Raw genomic sequence first — 21,319 nt, 5'->3', positions numbered from 1 at the left:
TCCACTACGGCGTCTCTCATAGCCTGAGTCGCTTTCAGACGTTAAACCCCACAAACCAAACCAAAGTGCAGAGTCATGCTGTGTTCTATAAAGGCTGGAGTAATCACTATGGCTGGCGCCATGACTGTCCGTAATGTACGTTTATACATGCTCTACATCTCACATTATGTTACGCGTTAAGTGCTGAGTCATGCTACGGCCAACTAGCTAACTAGTGCCTATGCATGTCACCTGCCACAGGCATGCTTGTGAGCAATATAATATTACCCAAGATGTCACCTACCAACTACTGTGGAAAATAAATATCCCCTGCCAGAGGCGTGCCCATAACTTTCGTGCCGTGGGTGCCACTGCCGGCGGCTTCTGTTATAATGGCACGTTATATATTTATTCCGCGTTAAAAAGAAAAATTATCTTAAAATTCAAAATGTCTGCGTGAATGAATAAGAAAATAGGCAGACCGCAACGACGCCCTCTGGCGCATTTGGATCGAGTCACCAAACGCTAGCACCATAGATTTCGTTTGCGTTGATTCTTTTCGCTTATGTCTGCAGCCTTTCCCTAGACTTCTTTTTAGCTTATAGTTTACTTTTGCCACGTAATGAGCCATAGATTATCAATAATCAGACAGCGAATATGAAACGTAATGTTCCTACGTGGCCCAGCAGTAAAGGAAAAAAAGTCAATAAGCAACACGGCACTATTCAGCAAACGAACAATTTTCTCGTTTTTATTTCTTCTACATCCCTCCACGCTCGGCCACCGGAGTGTAAGTTCAGAGCCAGCTATAAAATTGTTGTGCATTATCTGAATGCGGGGATCACGCACCAGCAGCCATTGGAAGTTCTACTTGAACGCCTCAGCTCCCTCGTTGCGCCAAATTAGCGGCTGGCTGGCTGTGCCATGCGCAGAAAATTTATGAAGTCCGTGGACCGAGTGCAGAGGCAGTCCGTACTTAAGCTCCTGGCACGGTATGAATGAGGGAAAGTGGGTCAGCGACTCATTTGTTTCTGTTTCCTATTCTTCCGATGTTTTATTCTGCTTGCGTGTCAGACGAGACTGGACGTGCAAGAAATGGGCAGCTAATGGTTGTATGCCGTCGGACCTTGCGTCGCGTGCACAGAAGCCGTGATTGAAACTGTAACTTAAAGGATATAACACAAGTGTAGGGAATAATGTGTCTCTATGGGCCGCAAGGGGCAAGAAACGGGAAACCGAGAATAACTGGGACAAAACCTGCCCGGTGACCGGAAAGGAAAGAAGCGAGACAGGAAGGCTAGCGGAATCGATTCTTCGCCACCAGCAGAATTTGGTTTTCGGGTGGAGACAGCGCTGAAGCTTCCATCATTCTGCGCTCGTGCGCGCACTTTGGCGCGCGCACGCGCACACGCGTGTGTGGTCCGCCGTGTCCAACCACCCTTCCTCCTTTCTCTCCTCATCTCGCACGCGTTTTTCATCGTCAGTGTCGTTCCGATTTCTTCTGCTTTCCGTTGTTTAAGCGACCACAAATACCGCCGTACGGCTTCTCCGTCCATTCTACAGGCGCGCATTGTATGCGACATTGTTAGCGACGCTGCCTTTGTCCGTGGGCCGCCCCCACTGATCTCCTCTCTTCCTCTGCCGCATGATTTGTCTCCCGACCGTCCATATATCGTGGCCGACCATTTGTTATTGGCGTTGTCATTAATACGGCCCGCGTATTACCGTCCATTCGGCGACGGATACTACGCGCGCGCTCTCTGCCGGCACTGTCCGCGAGGGCGGCTGAAATGAATGTAGATCGTTGTGCGGCCGATGTGCGCTAAAGCTTTCTGTAGCTCGCCCAGGTCCGCAGCGGACGCAGTCTGTGCGCTAGCTCGGTGGGGAACATCATTTGTCGTCGTCCAAATACTGGACGGACGAGCGCATTCTCCGGCGAGCTGAAACCGGGTTGGCTAAAAAAGTGCGTGCATTGTGTCGAGAGGCAGCGTGGAAAGTGCTGAGCCTCATGCTGACAACGGGTTTGAAGAAAATATTTGCCCCATGACTCGATGACTGAATAGGTCATGTTGCTCTGGTATAAAATAGCTAAAGGATAAAAAAAAAGCACCAGAATGACGTCGGTTGCCTTGGTTAGGAGGAGGAGGAGGAAGATGAGGAGGAAAGGCAGGGAGGTTGACCTGTAAAAGAAACCGGTTTGCTACCCTGCACTGGGGGAAGGGGATGAGTGGATATAAAAGTTGTGAGAGAGGGATAGTTGAAGTTGGTACAGTCACATAACAGACACGTCACATCACATCATGTCACAGTCATCTCATAGCAAAATCAGTCTTTCGATTAGGCCTGTGCTTCTCATAAAGCGGAGTAGTGCCTGGGATGCCTTCAGTCTTGGTTAGCTATCACAGGTAGACCGAACCATTAGGCTCATCCGTCCCACATCGCTTGCTAAGCGCCCTACCTTGGTTAGTTTATAAGCGAAGCAGGGCGCTTAGCAAGCGATGTGGGATGGACGAGACTAATGGTTGGGTCTACCTGTGGTAGTGTGATGTTGTGGTGTCATGCGAATGTGTCGCACGTAATATCACGATTTCCTATTTGCTGAAGCAAAAAGAAAAAAGATATATATTGAACAACTTTCTTACTACGTGGTGACTTCTGCTTAATTAGCAGCGGAAATGGGTAGGGAAGCCGGTCAGGCGTCTCCTTCACCACAGAAGAGGATTCGGTGCCATGGCGCTGTTCTATTCATGATCGACGCTCATGCGATAACTTTCAAATAGCGCAAAACTCTAAGCGTTACTCCGGAGGATGTGTCGCCGTTGGTGCTCAGTTTAGTCCCCTAATGACAATGGTTTTACGCAAGAGCTACTGATAGCTCGCGAAGAAAAATTCTCAATATTATTGGGATCAAGAATGAATAACCACTAAATGAGTGTATGCAACCCGTATAAAAATCCGCTCAACCACTAGCGCGTATCAAAAAAAAAAAAAAATCAATATATTTGTTCTTGCAGCGGAACTTTCCACACATTTCGTGATAGAAGTTGCTTGATCTTTCTCAGCGCAGGCTTAAGAGATCGTAGATTTGTGCCTTTTACCCAACTCTATTTTGCAGTTTTAATACTTCTGCCAATTACGGCTCTGATGAAAACATTCATACTTCGTTATTTATATTTTCTTTTGTTTGTTTTTGGGTAGGTCTAAAACGGCTTCATTTTGCTCTAAGCTTTGGGAGCGTCATTATTTCATTCCGAATCGGGCAAAGGGGCGAACTTTGAGCGCAGGACACAAAGGAGGAGGAAACGAAAACGAATACCCGAGGAAAAGCGGCGGCGGCAGCGGGTGCCGCAGTCTGCGGCCTTTGTTCCGCGGATTTACCGAAAGGCCATTTGGATAACGAAGGCCCGCCGGAGAGCACGAGAAAGAGGGGGGGGGGGGGGGGGGGGGGGATGCAGCAGCGGGCGCTCGGCACAAAGACTCGCCAGCCCAACGGAATTTGGAACAAAGAAATCAACTTTCCAATTGCGAGATGAATAAACCCCCGCGTGTGTAATTTGATTGAACCCTCGGAACGCAGCAGCGGACGAGCTTCTTGCTTTTCGTTTTCGCCATTGTTTCCGTGTTCACTCGCGAGGCGAAAGAAGAAAAGTTCGATTGTGAACGTTTGGCGACCGCTGGCGCCTCTTCGCGGGGAGCAAAAGTTTAAATTGAAAGAGCTGGGCGCGCACTCGCGAAAGGTGGTGCGCGCGGCAGCAGCGGTGCCAAGCGTTGCGTAATGTGTGATTGTTTCTCGGCCGCCGGATTTATTTGAAAGCGCATTTGTCATACGCTTCCTCGGCGACGAAGGGGAGGATTACGCGCACAGTCCTCCGAAGAGCACGTCGCCCCCGGGTGGCGGGAAAGGCGAGCCATTTTTCGCCCCTCTAATGAGACCCTGGGAGAGAGCCCTAATTGTCACTCGGCGGCCGATGTGCAATTTGCTCGGTGTTAAGTAGCGCGGCTCCAATCGGAACACGACGCTTTCGTGGAGGACATCTAGAATGTGTCTCTTCTCTTTCGCCTCGCCGCCAGCACGAAGCGAGCCGGATGCTTTGCGGCTTCTTGCACTTTCGCTCCTGCGTCTGTTTCCCTCGCAAAATTGGTTTCCTGCATTTAGAGGTTTCTGTTATCCGGAATAACAGAAATCGAGGATATTAAAGGCGCACTCCGTTTCCTTATTCGTGGTTATGGCGGCAAAGCACCCTATACTTTTATACTTTGTATTACGGGGACCGTTTGCCGACTAAGCGTTCTTGGGGGCGTTAACACTTACCTGTGCGTACCGTACAGCTAATCTTATATTTAGGCACTACCGCGGCTATTCGTCTTGACTACAGTAGCTTTCGAAGAGGGTGGGGATGTCAGTTCCTTTTCTCCGGAGGCCTCTTTGTCGGTCCGTGCGTGGGAACCCGTTCACCTCACACCATTGAAAGTGCGGGTCATGAATACTTATGAAGGGCAGGGCCAGATACTTGACCAGCTGTTAACGAATGCTCCAACAAAGGTTGCCTGCAGTGGGTCCATTGTTAGTGGTACATGTGCAGTAAACAGTATGGCGCTGTGCACCAACATTGATCTTTAGCACCGCCCAGGCCAGGACATGCTGTTAAAAAAAATGAAGCATGAACGACACAGTATAAGTCAAAGGAACACTTCTGTTGTACCGTTGCTCTTCTTGTCGACTGTGTCGATCACGCCGACTTTCGTTGCCAATAAAGCGTGCCAACAAACCCTGCATTACACACCAAACAATCGACGCCCATTAGCAAAAAAAAAGAAAGAAAGCATGTCGATATGCCGATAGAGCAGTGGTCCCTGCTCGATGCGCCACTGCTCGTCTCAAATGAGAGATAATTCGAAGGCGGGGCAAAACACTAACGTTGTGTTCCTTGCTCTCTCCGCAGTAGCGGCCACCCCGGAGGCGGCAGCAGCGCTCGCCCGGGCCCCAGCCGCGGGGCCGTGCGGCGCCACCATCGACTCCCCGCCGGACCCGCCGCGGGGCTTCCGGCCCTGGATATTGGCGCCTCCAGCTCTGCGACAGTACTCGTCGCTGCCGCCGCCATCTGCTGGCGCGCACCAGGCCAGGCAGCAGCGCCCCCACGCAGCGCGCAAGGTATTTCATGGGAACCTTCCTTGCGCTGCCACCCGTTGACTACATGCACGGCAAATTGAACCCTCCTAGCTCACAAGCCTGTTGTTGTGGAGAAACATGTGGCCCAAAAACGCTTGCCTTGTCACTTTCCTTTCAGAACCAGGTTCTTATAACAATTCGTCACCCATAGCCTCACTGAGTCAACCCTATCGTCACAGTAGATGACGAGATAAATCGAATGATAAAAGGGCAAATCTGTGGCAATAGCTCAACGACAAAGTCCTACCTGTATAATATGACACCAGCACGGCGTCGGGCGTTGCCCGTTCTTATGAACTGTGGTATTCACGGGAGCACCTAGAATCCGTACCTTCAGTGCCTCATGGCCTCTCCTCTCGGGGATGCACTCACAGAAAGCGCGCAAAAACAGTGCCTTTTATAGTAGGATGGACAGTTGGGCGAGTTGGTATAATTGCATAGTGGGTGGAACAGCGCGAAAAGACGAAACACAAGAAGAGACGCACATCAGACGAGCGCTGACTCGCAACTAATTTTTAAAATTAGTTGCGAGTCAGCGCTCGTCTGTTGTGCGTCTCTTCTTGTGTTTCGTCTTTTCGCTCTGTTCCACCCACTATGCAATTCCTTTTATAGCTCTATCCATGGTCAGCTCAGCTTTCATACCCTTGTTCAGATCAGATAACGCGAAAACAGTCACAGGGGGTAAACCTGCCCTTTCAGGACCAAGCAAGTCATATTGGGGAAGAAGGGTAGGAGACGCGGGATGTGGGACGTATCGTAGAAACTGACTTCCCAGTTACCATAGGGAGGGCGATTGTCTTCAACTTGAACGATCATTCCTTCCCTGTTCTCCTCTTGGCGCAGTGTACCACGGAGCGCAGGGTAGGGCGTCCGGTCGCGCCACTGGCCGCGGGCCTCTCTTCGTCCGGCTCCGAGTCCCCCGACGAAGAGGTTGACGACGAAGAGGAGGAGGAAGAGGACGACGAGGAGAACCGCTCCGACGCCACCTTCACTGGATCCGAGCTCGCGCTCGCACGAGACACCACGCTGGTGCTCCAAAGCAGACGTGAGTAGTGAACTTGTTTGCGATGTGGTAATTAGTAGCTAGTAACTTGGGAATGCAATTTTCAGGCACATTATTTTGTTTCTGCGGTAAACTCCAGTCCGCAGATCAAGTAGTACATAGAATTCACGCGTCTGAAGCCTAAATGCTGCCTCTAATATGAAACACGCCTATCGGCAACTTGAGGGCTCGCGGGTGCCTTTTATAAACGCAAAATAGAGGATCAGGTAATGTGTTAGTGACCGGGCGCGGCTCGTGCTATTGGCTGACGCCGGCAAGAGATCAAATATATTTGGGGCTCCTGTCGCCAACCCGCACTTCTACTGTCTAAGCACTGCTTTCGTAGCGAAAGCGATTCTGACGTGGCATTTTCGCTTGCAAAAATTCGGATGCGACATCTGATGCGACGATAAGGTCGCACAAAATTTAGCAGAATTGTCGCATCAAATGTCTGTTCGCCTAGTATATATAATTAAGTTACTCTTGAAATTTGCGCGGCGCTCATACATCGATGTCGACAGTTGTAAATTGTCGCTGAAGGTTTTCCACCGTCCACCGTTGTTGGAGTTTCACGCTAAAATACCCGTTTAAAATGGACGGCGTTAAGGCTCTCGTTTAGAGGGCAACTAGGCGGCGCTGTTGGCATCTACAGAAAGTCCGGATTGGTCAAAAAGCTTTGTTTCACACGTGAAACTTCGCAAATGAAATGTAAATTAACTTCTCTGAGAAGGAATTTGCGTAGCTGTGAGTCAGAAATCAACATGGAACCCCAGACCACGCAGGCAAGTTCGCGCTTCCTAAATAAAACGGTGATTAGATTTATGTCGGGTGGTCTTTCACGTAATATGAAATATATAGTGTAGGTATTATGATGAATGTTAAAACAAATACAAAGCACGTACTCTGCGGAACGTTTTTTGTAACTTCCAGCAATTCTTTTTTTCTTTTTTGACAATATTCAAAATGGGGCAGGGGTCGGCATGTGATGCTTGAGATCTCAAATATAACAGAGTGGTTGCGTTTTTCTTCTGTTATGACACACCCATGCATGCTCTACCCGTGCCTGGTGAACGCTTCTCCGCGCAGACTGAGTCGCACATTCATGACGTCCGGTCCCGACATTTTTATTCGACTTCGGCACTGTACGCAACACTGAAAACAGATATTGGGCGCCTGAATTTAAGAGGCTCCACTTGCGGTGCATACAGATATCTGAAGTGGACTGTAATGAGTGGATTAAAATGGAGGTTAAGGCTGAATTAATCGATTAGATAGAAGTGAATTAAGGTAGATTTGTAGTAGTCATGTGTGTATACCGTAATGACTGTATACATGACCACCGTGACCACACAACTGTACCGATGAAGTCACGCTGATTTTTCGGAACCACTTATTAATGAACAAATAGGCGGATAACGGCGATGTGAAGCGCGGCCTTCATTTTCGTCATTACAGGTTCGCTCAAGGCACGCAGCCTCTTGGGAAGTTCCTCCCTCCCATTCTTGCGGACAGAGCCCGCTGTTTTTGGAGAAATAAGAGCCGCACTTTCTGGAGCCCAATAAACTTTCCCCGAGCCGTTTCTCTTCTCTTTTCATTTTTTTTTTTTCCGCGGCAGTGCAGTTAGGAGGGCGTTCATCTTCGTAATCAGAGTTTTCCACCGGAAACGACGCCGCCGTCCCCGAAGGAAGAGAAGACGTCTGGAACCTGAGAAGTCCGTCACAGCCCTTTACTTTTTCGAGTGAACGGCGCACCGTGAAGAAACGGCGTAGAAAATACGCGCGTGGGGCGGCGGGAGTAATAGCGACCGCCGGAGAGCGCACTTTCTTCACAAGAGCTTGCGTCCAAGTTTTCTCCGTCGCCGAGTGTAGCGTTGCGGTTCGTAATGAGACCAGCTCGGCTTCTTGCGGGCGTCGGGAGTCTCTTCATCGGGGGGAGACCGCGTAAGAGAGTTCAGCGAACTGCGCGAAGAGAACGGGACAGCTGCACTACAGTGGCCCGTAACAGAATGAAAGGAAAGGAGAGAGTTACAATTACGGCCGCTTCGTATTATCGCATAACCTACGGTCCCGGAAGACCACGCACGACCCCTTGAGCCCGTAATCCACCTAATTGCGCACCGTGGCCCTGAAGAGAAGGGGGCACCCATGCCATCATTAGCCTCCGGCGCCGAGGGTGTAATTATGCGAGCACACCAGCTCGAGGCTGAGCGTGCGGACGTGGTGTCAGGTTTCAGTCGCCCAGGTCAAACAGCAACACGCACAAACCCGCCCCACCGTTCTCTTGGGCGGCGTTCTTCGGGACTCAGGGCGGACTCCAGCTCCCTTGCACGTTTTACGTTGCCTTCAGGGACATCAGATGATTTTACTGGCAGGTGGCTCAGGGTTCCTTTTAGGCAGCGGACTTAGTATGCCGATACCCGATTGCGGTGTTCCTCGCTAAAGTATCTTGTTATATACCTTGAAAGACATTATTGCTCTGATTTTATAATGATCGTGTGAGGCTTCCTTGCAGCTCACTTTGAAATTTTGATTACGACCAGCAGCTGTTTAAAAAAAAAAAATGTACGCGTACCGTTTTCGGCAGGAATACTCCCCGAGTAATTTGGTGGGCCTGTAGGCGCTGCTCATTAGGGGACGTGACGCACTCGTTTCAACTTTGCCCTTTTTTTTCACTTTGATGTTCCTTTTATAGCCGTTGTGACACGTTCTGACAAGTTTCACTTGCGCAGCAGTCTTGAATCTGTACGGATGTCGCGTATAGCTATCGCAAATTTCATAGTTAAATTTGCTTGTTCACAAGTTCCGCATTCTCCATACATATTCACAGCGACAGCTAGCTCTTTAGGCCACGTTTAGATACAATGGCGCAGGCGCTACGCGATAGAGCGTGAAAAAGAAAGGATAAAAGGAAGAAGAGCGAAGCGCGGGTCTGCCATGCGACATTGACCATCCAGCAGTGAGACAATGCATCGTCGCGCGTGCTCTAGCAGAAAACATTGCGAATAATAATGAACTACGAACTTATCTCAAATAATAACGAATATCGATTCAGCCGCCTTTCGGTACAGACTGGTGACCGTCCTGCGAGTTTATTTATAGAGCCAACACATCACTGCTATTCCATGTTCCTGATGCAAGGATAAAAACGTCGCCGGTGCCATTCAGCGGTGTAGGGTTTTGCGAGCTTGTTCGCCATAAGTGCGTGCTGTCCTGAGTAGACGCCACACGCCAGGGAGCAGCACAGCGGGCCGCGATGCACGCCATCCGCGTCGGCCTACTTCGGTCTCGCCTCATGCCGCGGATCTGGACGTGACACATGGCGCAGGCACTTATCCCGAACCTCGCCTCTCCGCCCTCGAGCCGTCCGTTCTTTGCGTGCGGAGGAAAAGAGGTGTCTCGCGCCGCTTCTCTTGCTTTCGCCTCCCGCCAGAGAGCGCTGCGGAGGACAAGCGCCCTGCAGCCTAGGCACCCTAGACGCATCAGCGCTGTTGCCGGGGGGCGACCGATAGCCCCTGTTTCCGACGTCGTGGCGTATCTTCTTAATTAAGCTGTTAAGTAAATGCGTCGGGGAGATTACGGGCCTGCCCGACTCAGCGGCGCGTCAATGCCAGCGCCTTACCTGGCGTCACTACAAGGCTTCCTCAAATGCCCCGCCACGACGCCTGTTCTGCCTAGCCTATACTTGCCATCGTGAGGCAAGGTCCCTGAGCCGATTACAGCGGCTCCTGTAAGAGCAGGTGGCGACTGTGCGTCGGCACGCAGCCTCGGCACCAGTCCTCAAGCACGCACACTCGGGTACGCAGTGCTAAAAGCATCTCCCTGTTACGTGTGAAAGAGACTCTTTTTCTGACTTCTCGGGTCGGTTGGCACGAAGGACCACTCGCAGTTCATTTTCCTCACTTCAAAATGACCTTCCGGTGCATTCGCTTCAATTAAAGGAAATAATATTTACATTTCACGTCCGTTCGAGTTCACCGACCCAGCCACTGGAATACCCTATTTCTCAAACCGGTGTATCACGCTGTATCATAGAGCACCTACGAATTGCTAGTGCGACAGCTTTTGAAACAATGACGTTCCCTGGCAGCGTAACCAGCACAAAAAAAAAAAAAGAGAAAAAAAGGACCCGCAGCAGTGCATTTACTGGACACTGCTGTTAACGTCCAAAGAGGTCACATGCATTTCCTGAACCGCCTCGTAGATGCGGAAGGAATATGAATGCAGTCCAGACAGTAACGTCTATTACTCGAATCTTGTACGTAGCACGCCTTCCTTGAGAAGCCACCGTTCGCACCGCGCTTACTAGTAAACTGGATGCTTCAACCGGTCGCCTCTCAATATGCCCATGAAGTTTATAAATTATTCCTCCAATTCTTCCACTACCATTGCCCCCACGGCACTCAATCCTCTTCAACCTAGACGAGTAACGATCGAGGTAAATCTTTTTGCGGGGACACAAAGCCTCGAACTGTCTCTTCCCACGTTTTAATTCCCCGTCGAACGTTTCCTTTCCACTCGGCTCTGCCCTTTTCACTTCCCCCCATTCCTCGCCGCACCGCGTCCGTCCTTTCACTCGCAGAACGGCCGCCTAGAAACAGAAGCAGAAAAGCGCTAAGACGGATTACTGGTCCGGAAAGTTGTAAATCATTTCTTAGGCCCCACCGCGTCGTCATTTCCTAACCCTGGCCACCACCAGTCTTCTTGCTCTTAGCCACGCGAGCGGCAGCTGCTCCTAGCGTCGGCCCGCCTCTAGTGCAGCGCTCTCTCCAGCGATTCGCTGGAAGCGCAGAAATTTTCCGCCGCCAGCCCGCGCGTCGCGCCGCCGCTCAAGTCCCGGCGTGCTCTGGAAGGGCTCGGCGGCGCTGTCGCGAAAATCTCTTTCGAGAGGCCGATGAGGGCCGGGCGAAATTAATCGGGAAGACGGGGCGCAGCAGTGATCGAAGCTCGAGGCGTAGGAAGCTGCCCAGAGCCTGCTGCCGAGGTGCAGGAAGAGACACTGGCCCCGGCAGGAATTGAAAAAAAAAAAAAAAAAAATACGATTGCTCTGCGCAGCAGCAGGAGGATCCAGCAGAGGGCGTTTTTGAGTGTTCGCGCTTCTTCGTGTGACCTTAGAAGCGCTGTTTTAAGCTTGATTGCCGCTGCCGCCTTACTACGCGGTGGAAGCACTGCGTGAAGATGGCGAGGAGATGGTAATCCCGCGTTGTACGCGATTGAGTTGGGGCTTTCTTTGAGCACCGGGCTGCAGAAAGAAAAAAACTTATTTGCGAGCTCGCCACCGTAGGTGATTATAGCTAAGCACTGTTTATATCTGCTTTCTTTTTCGTTTTATTTTTCTCGCACCCATTTCTTCATCTCTCTCTCTCTCTCTCTCTCTCTCTCTCTCTCTCTCTCTCTCTCTCTCTCTCTCTCTCTCTCTCTCTCTCTCTCTCTCTCTCTCTCTCTCTCTCTCTCTCTCTCTCTCTCGGTTTGACCGCGCTTAGACCACCGATCCAGTGATGAAATGAAGCCGGTTGGGGCGATGGCAGTGAGCGATTAAGGGTCGTCTGTCGCCGTTCCGATAAATGATGTGCATGACATTGTTCCTCCCGGGCGAGTCGACTGTAGTGCGAAGCAGCTTCTGCATGTGCTGCTATTCTATGCTTTAGCTATTGCATACCTTCGTCGATTGCATCGATCCATGAATAATTTATCGACCAGCTTCCAAAAAGCTCGTTGCTTCGACCTCAATTATGTACCATTATAGAAAAGTGTGACAATTGCACAGTTTGATATTTCAGCTAACGCCTTAGAAAAACTGAAAAATTATTGCGTGCGCCATTACTTCGTCATTGCGAGGACCTGCTTCCAGTAACCAATGAGGGGCCTCGGCTACATTGTAGTCACTAGTCCATACAGGGAGAGTTATCCATGTAGCGGCGCTGGTTTGCTGGCGTTAACAGACTGATGTTTACCGGGGATTGCTGCTTAATCAGATTAGAGTTCGGCCTTCATCTGTTCTGCAACGTGTGCGCATGCCAATATAGTTCAAACAGTGCAGCTTCCATCACGAGGTCCTCAATGCAGTCCCATCTCCGCTTGTATCTATATAGTCAACAATGCGTGCCAATTTGATTTTCTGCCTCGGTTTGCCAGTTATTTCGATCAATTCTTGCGTCTTGCAAGCTTTCCATTCTGTGTAGACCGCACAAGTAGTCGATAAATATCGACATTTTCTCTTTTTCTTCGCAGGAGAAGTCAACTTAATCTATTTCGAAAGGCTTCCCATGCTCGAAGTCCATACATATGTCTGTGATGTATGCTAGAACTGTCCTATAGTCGAGGGGAGGGGAGGGAGGTGCATTTGAGCGGTTCGACGAGTAGAGAGCATCAGGTTTGTTTCCTCCGTGATTCGTTTTCCCACTGGGTAGCAGCTGTAGATACGGATTGTGAGTTTCATCGCCTTGATGCTTGTCTGCGTTTTGTAAAGCTCTTTTAGGGGAACAGAAATCGTGCTGACATCAGCAGCGTTTTATCGAAGTTATTTTATGTCGTCTACACATAGGACATACACGCATCACCCATAGCCTCCTGTTAACAAAAAAAGACAAACCATTATGTGAAATGCGCGGTGATGAGCTCACAGTTAATCACATTTTAATCTCATGCCCACGACTTGAGCAACATAGGAAAATATATTTAACTATATTTTACGACGAGCAAATTCCATTTCGTCCCACACTGCTTTTAAGGGGAACAAGCATTCGTAGATTTTTCTATTGTTCGTAGATTTCTTAAGAAAGCCGATGTTTTAAATCAAATATGAGTATCGTAACTCTATGCACTTCACATAACAAATCATCTAACCTTGCGTTTGGCGCATTATGGCCGCCGTTGCTTATGCGCCATAAAACCCCATATAACTAACTAACCTTGATGCTTGTGTTTCGTGATTGGTGCGAGTTACTTGCCTTCAAAAGTTCATTATGCTGCGGTAACTTCCTGTCGTGATGAGATTATTTCTTGTCTCCTTTCCTAGTTTAATCTTCTCGCGTGCCTTCTTGGGGATGTTGTTACTTGTATTATTATAATATCGATTGCTGCACACTGTTACTCCCCTGATGGGGCTGGGACAGGCAGGTCACCGCCGCTTGCGGCGGGGGCTAGCCAACCACCGAATTTTTATTTGTTATAGGCCGTCATTGCACCCGACACCGCTTCGGTGGTGGACGACGGCTGTTGTTGCGGCGCGCGTCTTTGTCTCCCTCTTCTTTTTTATTCCTTGTCTATTTTCTCTTCTGTCTGCACGAGGCAGCGGAGGTGGCTCAGCTAGAGAGCCAGTATCAGGCCCGTGCATTTTCTTTTTCTTCTTCCTACAGCCACAACAACAACAGCCCCGCCCCCCCCCCCCCCCCCCCCCCCATTCCTTTTATTTGTAGCCGCCCTTCTCTTGATTGCGTTCCCCCGTGTGTGTCGCAGGCATTCCGGCCATCCCGCCCCGCAACCTGTCCATGGGCAGGACAGGCGGCGGAGGCAGGACGGGGCACCCCGCGGCCACGGCGCCGCAGTCCATGCACGCCCAGGACCAGGAGCCCGAGTACGAGCCCACCTGTCTGGCAAGGACGCCCTCCGGCTCTCTATTCATTCCCAGCGGTCAGTGCTTTCCCACACAGCCGCCCGCTCGTGTCAGAGTGGGCTCTTTTTATGTTCTTATTGAATTTGCAACAGGAAACTTAGGCGCTCACAAGTGACCGCGGCTACCTCTTGCTGCAAGCGTATCTTGTCCGTGTTCCGCCTCCTTACAAGTGTATTTTCGCAGAAACACTAGGTACAGTCAAGAACTGAGAATATTTGTGTTGGGTGGTCAAGAACTGGAAGCGCTTGGCCCTCCTGCGTTAGGCTCTCTGCGCAATGTATGAAAGAACTGGTTTTGTTTAGCCGAGTACCACTTGTCTCGGAAAGAACCGTGTAAAAGGCTGCCTGTCCGTAGCTGTTAGTCCACATGAGCCCGTGCAACATGTTAAACGCATCGAATATATATATATATATATATTGTCACGGTGTGAAGTCTCTGATCAGAAGTCACCGCGGGACACAGGAGTAACAGAAGTCACAGTGCGGCAGGAACTAGCAGGCCCGCTTCGACAGAAGAACTTCAGTTTCTTCGCCTCGAGGAGACGAACGTCGGTTTCTTCGCCTCGAGGAGGCACACGCTCGCGATCAGCACAGAGGGAAAATAAAGAATGCAGCGTGTCATTGCCCCCCGGGTACAAGAAGCATCGTCCCGATGCTGGGAGTGTGGGTAGAGATAAAGAAAAAACCATTGCACGAAGGGCAGTTGCTCACGCACAGAAAGAGTCAACACTATCGGTCGTAATACGGTTTCAGGCGGACCACGTGGACCACGTCCGGGAGCGTGGAGCGTCGGGACTTTTTAAATCCATCAGGAACAACCTCATAGTTTAGGTCCCCAACTTGGCTTACCACTTTGTACGGGCCAAAGTAACGACACAGCAGTTTCTCGCTGAGGCCTCGTCGACGTACAGGAAACCAAACCCAGACACGGTCTCCAGCTGTGTACCGGGCGTCACGGTGTCGGAAGTTGTATCGCTGGGCATCGCGGCGTTGCTGATTCTGAATTCGCAGCCTGGCCAGCTGACGGGCCTCTTCGGCGAGGTGCAGAAAGGTGTGAACATCTGGTTGTTGGTTGCCGTCGTCTAGATGTGGTAACATGGCATCAAGCATTGTGGTCACTTCGCGGCCATGGACCAGACGGAAAGGTGTCATGTTCGTTGTTTCCTGGACCGCTGTATTGTATGCAAAGGTAACGTACGGGAGCACTTCATCCCACGTTTTGTGCTCTACGTCGACGTACATTGAGAGCATGTCAGCGAGTGTTTTGTTCAAGCGTTCGGTCAAGCCGTTCGTTTGAGGTTGGTAAGGTGTTGCTTTCCTGTGTTCAGTATGACTGTGAATTAAAATCTGCTGCAGCAATTCGGCTGTAAATGCGGCTCCTCTGTCAGTAATCAAAATCTCCGGTGCGCCATGGCGCAGGACAACGCAATTGATGAAAAACTTTGCAACCTCTAAGGCAGTACCGTTGGGTAGAGCGGAGGTTTCCGCGTATCGTGTAAGGTAATCCGTGGCAATAATGACCCACCGGTTACCGGAGTGTGAAAGGGGAAATGGTCCCAGCATGTCCATGCCAATCTGCTGGAAAGGCCTCGACGGTGGGTTTATTGGCTTCAAGAGTCCGGTGGGCTTAGTCGGCGGCACCTTACGACGCTGACAGTTGCGACACGTTTTCACATAGTGTGAAACGTCTGAGTGAAGTCGAGGCCAGTAGTACTTTTCCTTGAGCCTTGCAAGCGTGCGCGTGACTCCCAAATGTCCAGAGGTTGGTTCATCGTGGCAAGCTTGTAAGATTTCATCACGTAGACACATAGGTACAACAATCAGGTACGGCGTTTGGCTGGCGGAAAAGTTTTTCTTCATGAGGTATCGAAGTTTTTTTTCTTCGGACATGTTTGGATCAGCGCGACGGAATAGCCTCGTCATGTCCTCGAAGTAAACGAGGACGCTCTCGTTAGGGAGCTGAACTCTCGTCTGTAGGAGCAGCTCGGCGCGTTCTTTCCGAAAAACGGTGGTGAAAGCTTGCAGAAACTGGTCCTTGAAGGAACTCCACGTTGTGATGGTAGTCTCATGATTTTCAAACCATGTGCGAGCTGAACCGTCAAGCGAAAAAAATACATGTTGCAGTTTCTGGTCGTCGCCCCAGCGATTGTACTGGGCTACTCGCTCAAATTTATCCAGCCAGTCTTCCGGGTCGTCGCCGGGAAAGGCTTGGAAGATGGGTATCTCCCGCGGCTGCTGCAACACGAAGGAGGGGGCAGTGGTGTCTACCTGCGTCATTACGGGTGGTTGTGTTGTCTCCGAAGGTGGTGCTGGAGAAGATGGTGGCGGCCTCGCAGTACGAGAAAATTGTAGAGGCGCGAATTCAGGATCAAGCCCTCGAAGCCGTCGGCTACTCTGATGGGTAGGCGTAATCTCGATGGTAGGAGATCTTTGAGGGCTGGAGTCTCGACTGGTTGGAGGTGTTCGGAGCATGGGTTGCGTTACCAGCAGCTCCACCAGATGTCACGGTGTGAAGTCTCTGATCAGAAGTCACCGCGGGACACAGGAGTAACAGAAGTCACAGTGCGGCAGGAACTAGCAGGCCCGCTTCGACAGAAGAACTTCAGTTTCTTCGCCTCGAGGAGACGAACGTCGGTTTCTTCGCCTCGAGGAGGCACACGCTCGCGATCAGCACAGAGGGAAAATAAAGAATGCAGCGTGTCAATATTCAAATGTGATAGCTGCCTATTGAAGCCCCGAAATGTCCGCAAGTTGGTCTTGCCACCTTTTTACTAGCTACGTCCAATTTATCTCTTTGTTAACACTGAGTACGGAAAGGTGGAAGGGTGGGAATGTTTATTTTATGGCGTGAACCTCTATTGGGAGACCACCCAGAGCCATTGCGTGGCTGAAGTCCGTAGAACTTGGCACCGATTCATGTGGACATGACAGACAGTAGAGAGCAGACGAAGAACACGAACAGTGAGGCGTGTAAAGGACAGAGAAAAAAACAGGGAGCTGAATCTTAAGCTGCGGGAAAAGCAGCAAATACTATAGAAAGCCAGGAAGGAGGGAGACTCGCCGAAAACATTGCGCCGCCGGTGTTACAGTGGCCGAGCTAAGGCGGCCTGTATTTATTCTAAGCGTAAAGCGTTTGTGCTGCTACGTTTTGTGTCTGCCCGCCCGCTGATAGCGCTGTTGACGAGGCTCTTTTGCCATTTCTCTCTATTTAAACATAATTACTATTACGTTTCTTGGTGCTATCTCTTTTCCTGGCACTTTCGTGCTGCCTACCTGCACAGACCGCTTTCTTGACCGGGAATGCATCGGCGACAAATACTCTCCGCGAAAGCGCTAGGCGCGTGTCTCATAGGTGTCGCATGACGTCGTTCGGCCACGACAGACTAGTGCCTCCACTCAAGTCACGGTGCGGTTGTGTCAAACCAGGCGCATACCTGCAGGTGCCGCAGTTTTCCGGTGACTCTCACGCCTGGTGACCGAGTGCAGTACAAACAAACAAAGCAAAGAAAATAGTCATTTTTGTTGTCGGAAAACAATATTTGGACGGTGTTTGACCATGAAGCTGTTGCGAAAACAGATTTCTGCAGTAACATCAGGATATTGTGTAGTTACAATATAAAAGTACCACAGAACGACAGACTACAGAAAACCGCTACAGAAACAACTACAGAACTGCAAACAAGTGTACAGAACTAAAGCCAAGTCTGACGTTACAACAGAACTACAGAACATTTTGTCGTATTTTTTATACCATTCTGTACGTAGGTGTTTTTTCTTTTTTTGGGCCGAGCTCGATCTGCGTGCCACCGTGCACAGAATCCTCACACGAGTCGCCTGATCGCGTAAGAAATATATCGTTCCTCTCCAAGGTCCAAGCAGCGCACGCAAATCTCGCGCGTTCTACTCTTCCTTCCGTCGGCGCCAGCGCACAGTCCAATGGCTCCGCTCATCCGATTCTCCAACGTCGAAACTGCTTCAGCTAAACAATGGCCGCCGGCCTGGGTCGCCGCCGCGGGCCATTTTATAGTGACACGCTCACATTCGCTCAGTCACTGGTCGACCCCCGAAGAGGAACGCGCGCAGAGAAAAGAAAAGCGCTGGCGAGGAATGAAGCGAATTTACAGCGGTCGAGCTGCGGCGCCCGGGGCGCTCTGCAGTTCAGCTCCGCGGGGCTGGAAACCCGCCGAGCAGGCAGCATCAACCACGCGGATAATGGCCTGGCCCGGCTTTTGCTCCTCCGCGGACCTGCTGAACTCGAGGGCTCTCCCGCTGAACGCGCGACGTTATGCGAATAGCGCGCGGTGGCGATGAAAAAAAAAAAAAAAAAAGGGCAAAAAGTAGCGAGCCAGCTCCTCGGCAGCAGAACATTGCGGGCGCACACGTACTAATGGTGTCCACCGCTATTCTTCTTGTTCAACGTTGCTGGCAGCGTTTTCTGTACCGCTACGTATACCTGTTTTCATTCATATTGTTTAGCTGTCACCCGCGGCGCAGTTCTTTCCATCTCCTGTATTTTGCCCCTAAAAGCTGTTATACTTGAACGCAATTTTTTTCGGAAGCCTCACCGCCGCTTACGAAAGCCTAGCGCGGCGCCTACGTGAAGCCACTTTCGGAATGCGATCATGAACCTGGCGCCAGCTAGATGGCGCTTCAGGGGAATGGAGGAGGAAGAGCAGGAAGCCGAGGATGGGCCGGTTCGCGACGGTATGGCTCGCTTCATTGTCTGTGGCCAACCCGCAAGTGTCATTAAACATCCAAGCCCCCGAACAGCAGAAGCCGCGATCTCCCGCAGCAACGCGAGGCTTACTGTCTGCCTCACTCTCTCTATCTCTCGACCACGGAGCTCTTCCTCGCCCTTTCCCTCGTACGGCTTTGTCATTCGCTGCTTAGTTTTCCGGCCGCAGCGCGGGTTTACGCTCCCTTTTCTTTGGGCTGTCGCCGAGGTGAACGGTGTATCCTGGACATTAAACATTCAAAACTACCGTAAGGACCAACGACAACACGTTTAAGGGAGACGTTCTAAAGTACGTGCCCTGGAGTTTGCCGCTCGCATAAGCTGCTTGCTTTTTATTTTATTTATTTTTAACTTTAGCGTTAAGCTTTTAGTATTCTATATTTTTTTTTCTAGACCGGGTTTATGTAAAGAACCCACGGGCGGAAAATGCGCCGCTACCAGCTAGCGGGGCTTCCACCCGTCAAAATTTTCAGCGTGGATAAAAGCTGAGTGGTAGCGCTTAAAACACAAAACAACAAGTGAGACGTGGCACTGCGAGGCGCTCCTGAATTTGGATAAGGCAGCACCGGCGGGCTCTCCATGAATCTTTGAAAAGGCCCCCAAGCCTTTCGGCCCGACCGCGTTGGCTGCTGGCGCCGACGTCGGCTGTCTTAGCCGCACGACGCCGGAGCTTAGCGGAGCAGAGCCAGGTCGCTGCTTTGTCGTTGCCTCATGGAGCGCGCGCTCGAGTCGCGACGGTCGCCGAGAGAGAGCTTCGTTTTGTTTCTTCTTTTTTATTCCTCACTGCAGACTTGACGAAAGGCCCTGGCTCTCCTCAAGGGAAGACAGATTTTCGGACGTCGAACATCATCCAGGACGAGACGAAGACAAATCCTGACAGGCACGTAAACATTTGGTTTCCAGCTTCTGTTTTCCCCTCAAGCGCATTAGCATTTCGAATTTCGTCAGCATCGTGTTTCGCGCAGCAGCCGCAGTATAGCGTCTAGGTTCCCTAGAATGTCAGAGGAAATGTAATCTGCCCACAGTGGACGGAGTCCGGACAAATTATTCCAGAGCAAGCACTCTGCAATGTCGTAGTGTATATGGGTGCCCCGAGTGGCGTGAAATACTTGCTTGTGAAACAAAAGGAAATGCCATCATTTGCGTTTCAAATAGTGTGCATGAATGAATGAAATAAATTGGTTTACAAAAGCTAAACGCAGTAAATGAATTATCCAATTTTCTCATGCAAATACATGTTCTGTAAGAATCAGTACAAATTTAGTCCATGCAAGGCAGGACTTCGAAACAATTTTCTTTTCCTTCCTTCTATACGCACATAATCTGAACTGCGCTCCGTATTGTCAAGTTCAGCCGCGTAAGCATATGGGTTCTCCTGTTAAGCTGAGCAACAGACCCGCATATCACTTCGCAGCTTACTTTCTCCAGGGGCTCTCTGTAGCTGGAAAGCAGCATAAGCTAAAGGACTGAACCTAGCTTGGATCTGGGCCAAAATCTCGGGCACTATGTGGATGAGATTCGTGTTATTCAGCAAGCTCTAATTTAGTAGGTGCGCGTGCCAGCTAGCCCCGCCACTTATCGTCCCACCGCACGGTGTCGCCCTATAGGCTAGGCTACGGCGTGGCTGGCGGACCAGGCGGTGGCGGTGCGGCCATGCCGCTACGCAACCACGTGCGCCGGCCGCTCGCCTCGAGCCACTTCCCTCACTCACGCATGCACCTGCGCAAGACGCTGTCGTCGAGGTGCTCCTGGAAGTGCGCAGCCATCGCTGCTCTGGTGCTTTCGGTGGCCCTGGTCATCGCCCTTGTCTACTTCATAGGTATGTGTACTTTGATTGATTGATTGATTGATTGATTGATTGATTGATTGATTGATTGATTGATTGATTGATTGATTGATTGATTGATTGATTGATTGATTGATTGATTGATTGATTGATTGATTCATTCATTCATTCATTCATTCATTCATTAAGTTAATGATGGATGATTGATTCTAATTTCAGTTTCATTCTCGTTTACCATTGACTCGTGAGAAGTGGCTCATCCGGAGACCTAAAGCAAACATATCTAATAAACGAACAGTAGTGTAAAAGAAGTGAAACTCGCTCTCAGATGTTTGTTTAGGAAAACTTTAAATTGCTTAAACTCTCTTGAGCTTACCGGATGTCGGCTACGCATGCGCACTCGCCCCACCTGCCACTGGGCCACTGTGCTTGCGTAAGAGGCGTCCGGTAACCGGTAATACGCTTCGACCAACCTAAATGTGAGATGAAGTCAGAACAACGGTGAGATGAAGTAAGATGTCACCTCTTCAAGCTCCTCTTTTGGTATACCAGCCACTGGGGAGGAGGAGTATGCGGAGTAGCGATTATTTATGTTGAAAAGAGTGGGCCGAGAGGGTATCTGAAAAGAGGCAATGCAGCGAAGACTAGCCACCGCTTAAGATACTGCTTCGAGAACTTCCGTTAGCGACGGCTCCTGCCGTGCCTTTGATAAGCGGGTATGCTTCCAGAGTGAGGAGGCTCCCTGATGCACAATTCTAGAGAAAACAGAGGAAAAACTGATGAGAAAGGCAATGTTTAATATTGTGCACCTAATTTCTTCGAGTCTAAGGAACATCGGTCGTAATGCGCCTATACAGTCTCAGATGACACACGCAAGTGTGTCAAAGTGATCCGGTATGCACTTCACGGATGATGGAGCGCTCCGTGTTTGTTGGACTTTTTTTTGCGCACCCCTTAGTCGCGATTTCACATCATTCTATGCTCAACTCACTGTTGA

General features: G+C 50.3%; 1 protein-coding gene across 5 annotated transcripts in view; it reads left to right on the top strand.

Annotated features, from left to right (window-relative positions):
- The first annotated feature begins 4,925 nt into the window (after positions 1 to 4,925).
- Positions 4,926 to 21,319, top strand: part of Ten-m (teneurin transmembrane protein Ten-m) — a 45,742-nt gene continuing 29,348 nt past the window's right edge. For 4 of the 5 annotated variants that reach the window (XM_084601314.1, XM_084601310.1, XM_084601313.1 and 1 more), the window contains exons 1-4: positions 6,061 to 6,194; positions 13,646 to 13,819; positions 19,326 to 19,416; positions 20,144 to 20,355. In XM_084601314.1, coding sequence (XP_084457440.1) covers positions 13,678 to 13,819; positions 19,326 to 19,416; positions 20,144 to 20,355 — 445 coding nt within the window. In that variant the 5' untranslated portion in view covers positions 6,061 to 6,194; positions 13,646 to 13,677. Of the gene's footprint in view, positions 5,132 to 5,992; positions 6,195 to 13,645; positions 13,820 to 19,325; positions 19,417 to 20,143; positions 20,356 to 21,319 lie in introns of those variants that run through there. The other variant, XM_084601312.1, reaches the window with a different exon arrangement.

This window comes from Amblyomma maculatum, chromosome 4, assembly GCF_055883805.1.
Source record: "Amblyomma maculatum isolate TAMU_Amacu chromosome 4, ASM5588380v1, whole genome shotgun sequence".
In the NCBI taxonomy this organism is placed as follows: domain Eukaryota; kingdom Metazoa; phylum Arthropoda; class Arachnida; order Ixodida; family Ixodidae; genus Amblyomma; species Amblyomma maculatum.
The sequence above is the reverse complement of the archived record's forward strand: the minus strand, read 5'-3'. Positions and strand labels throughout refer to the sequence as shown.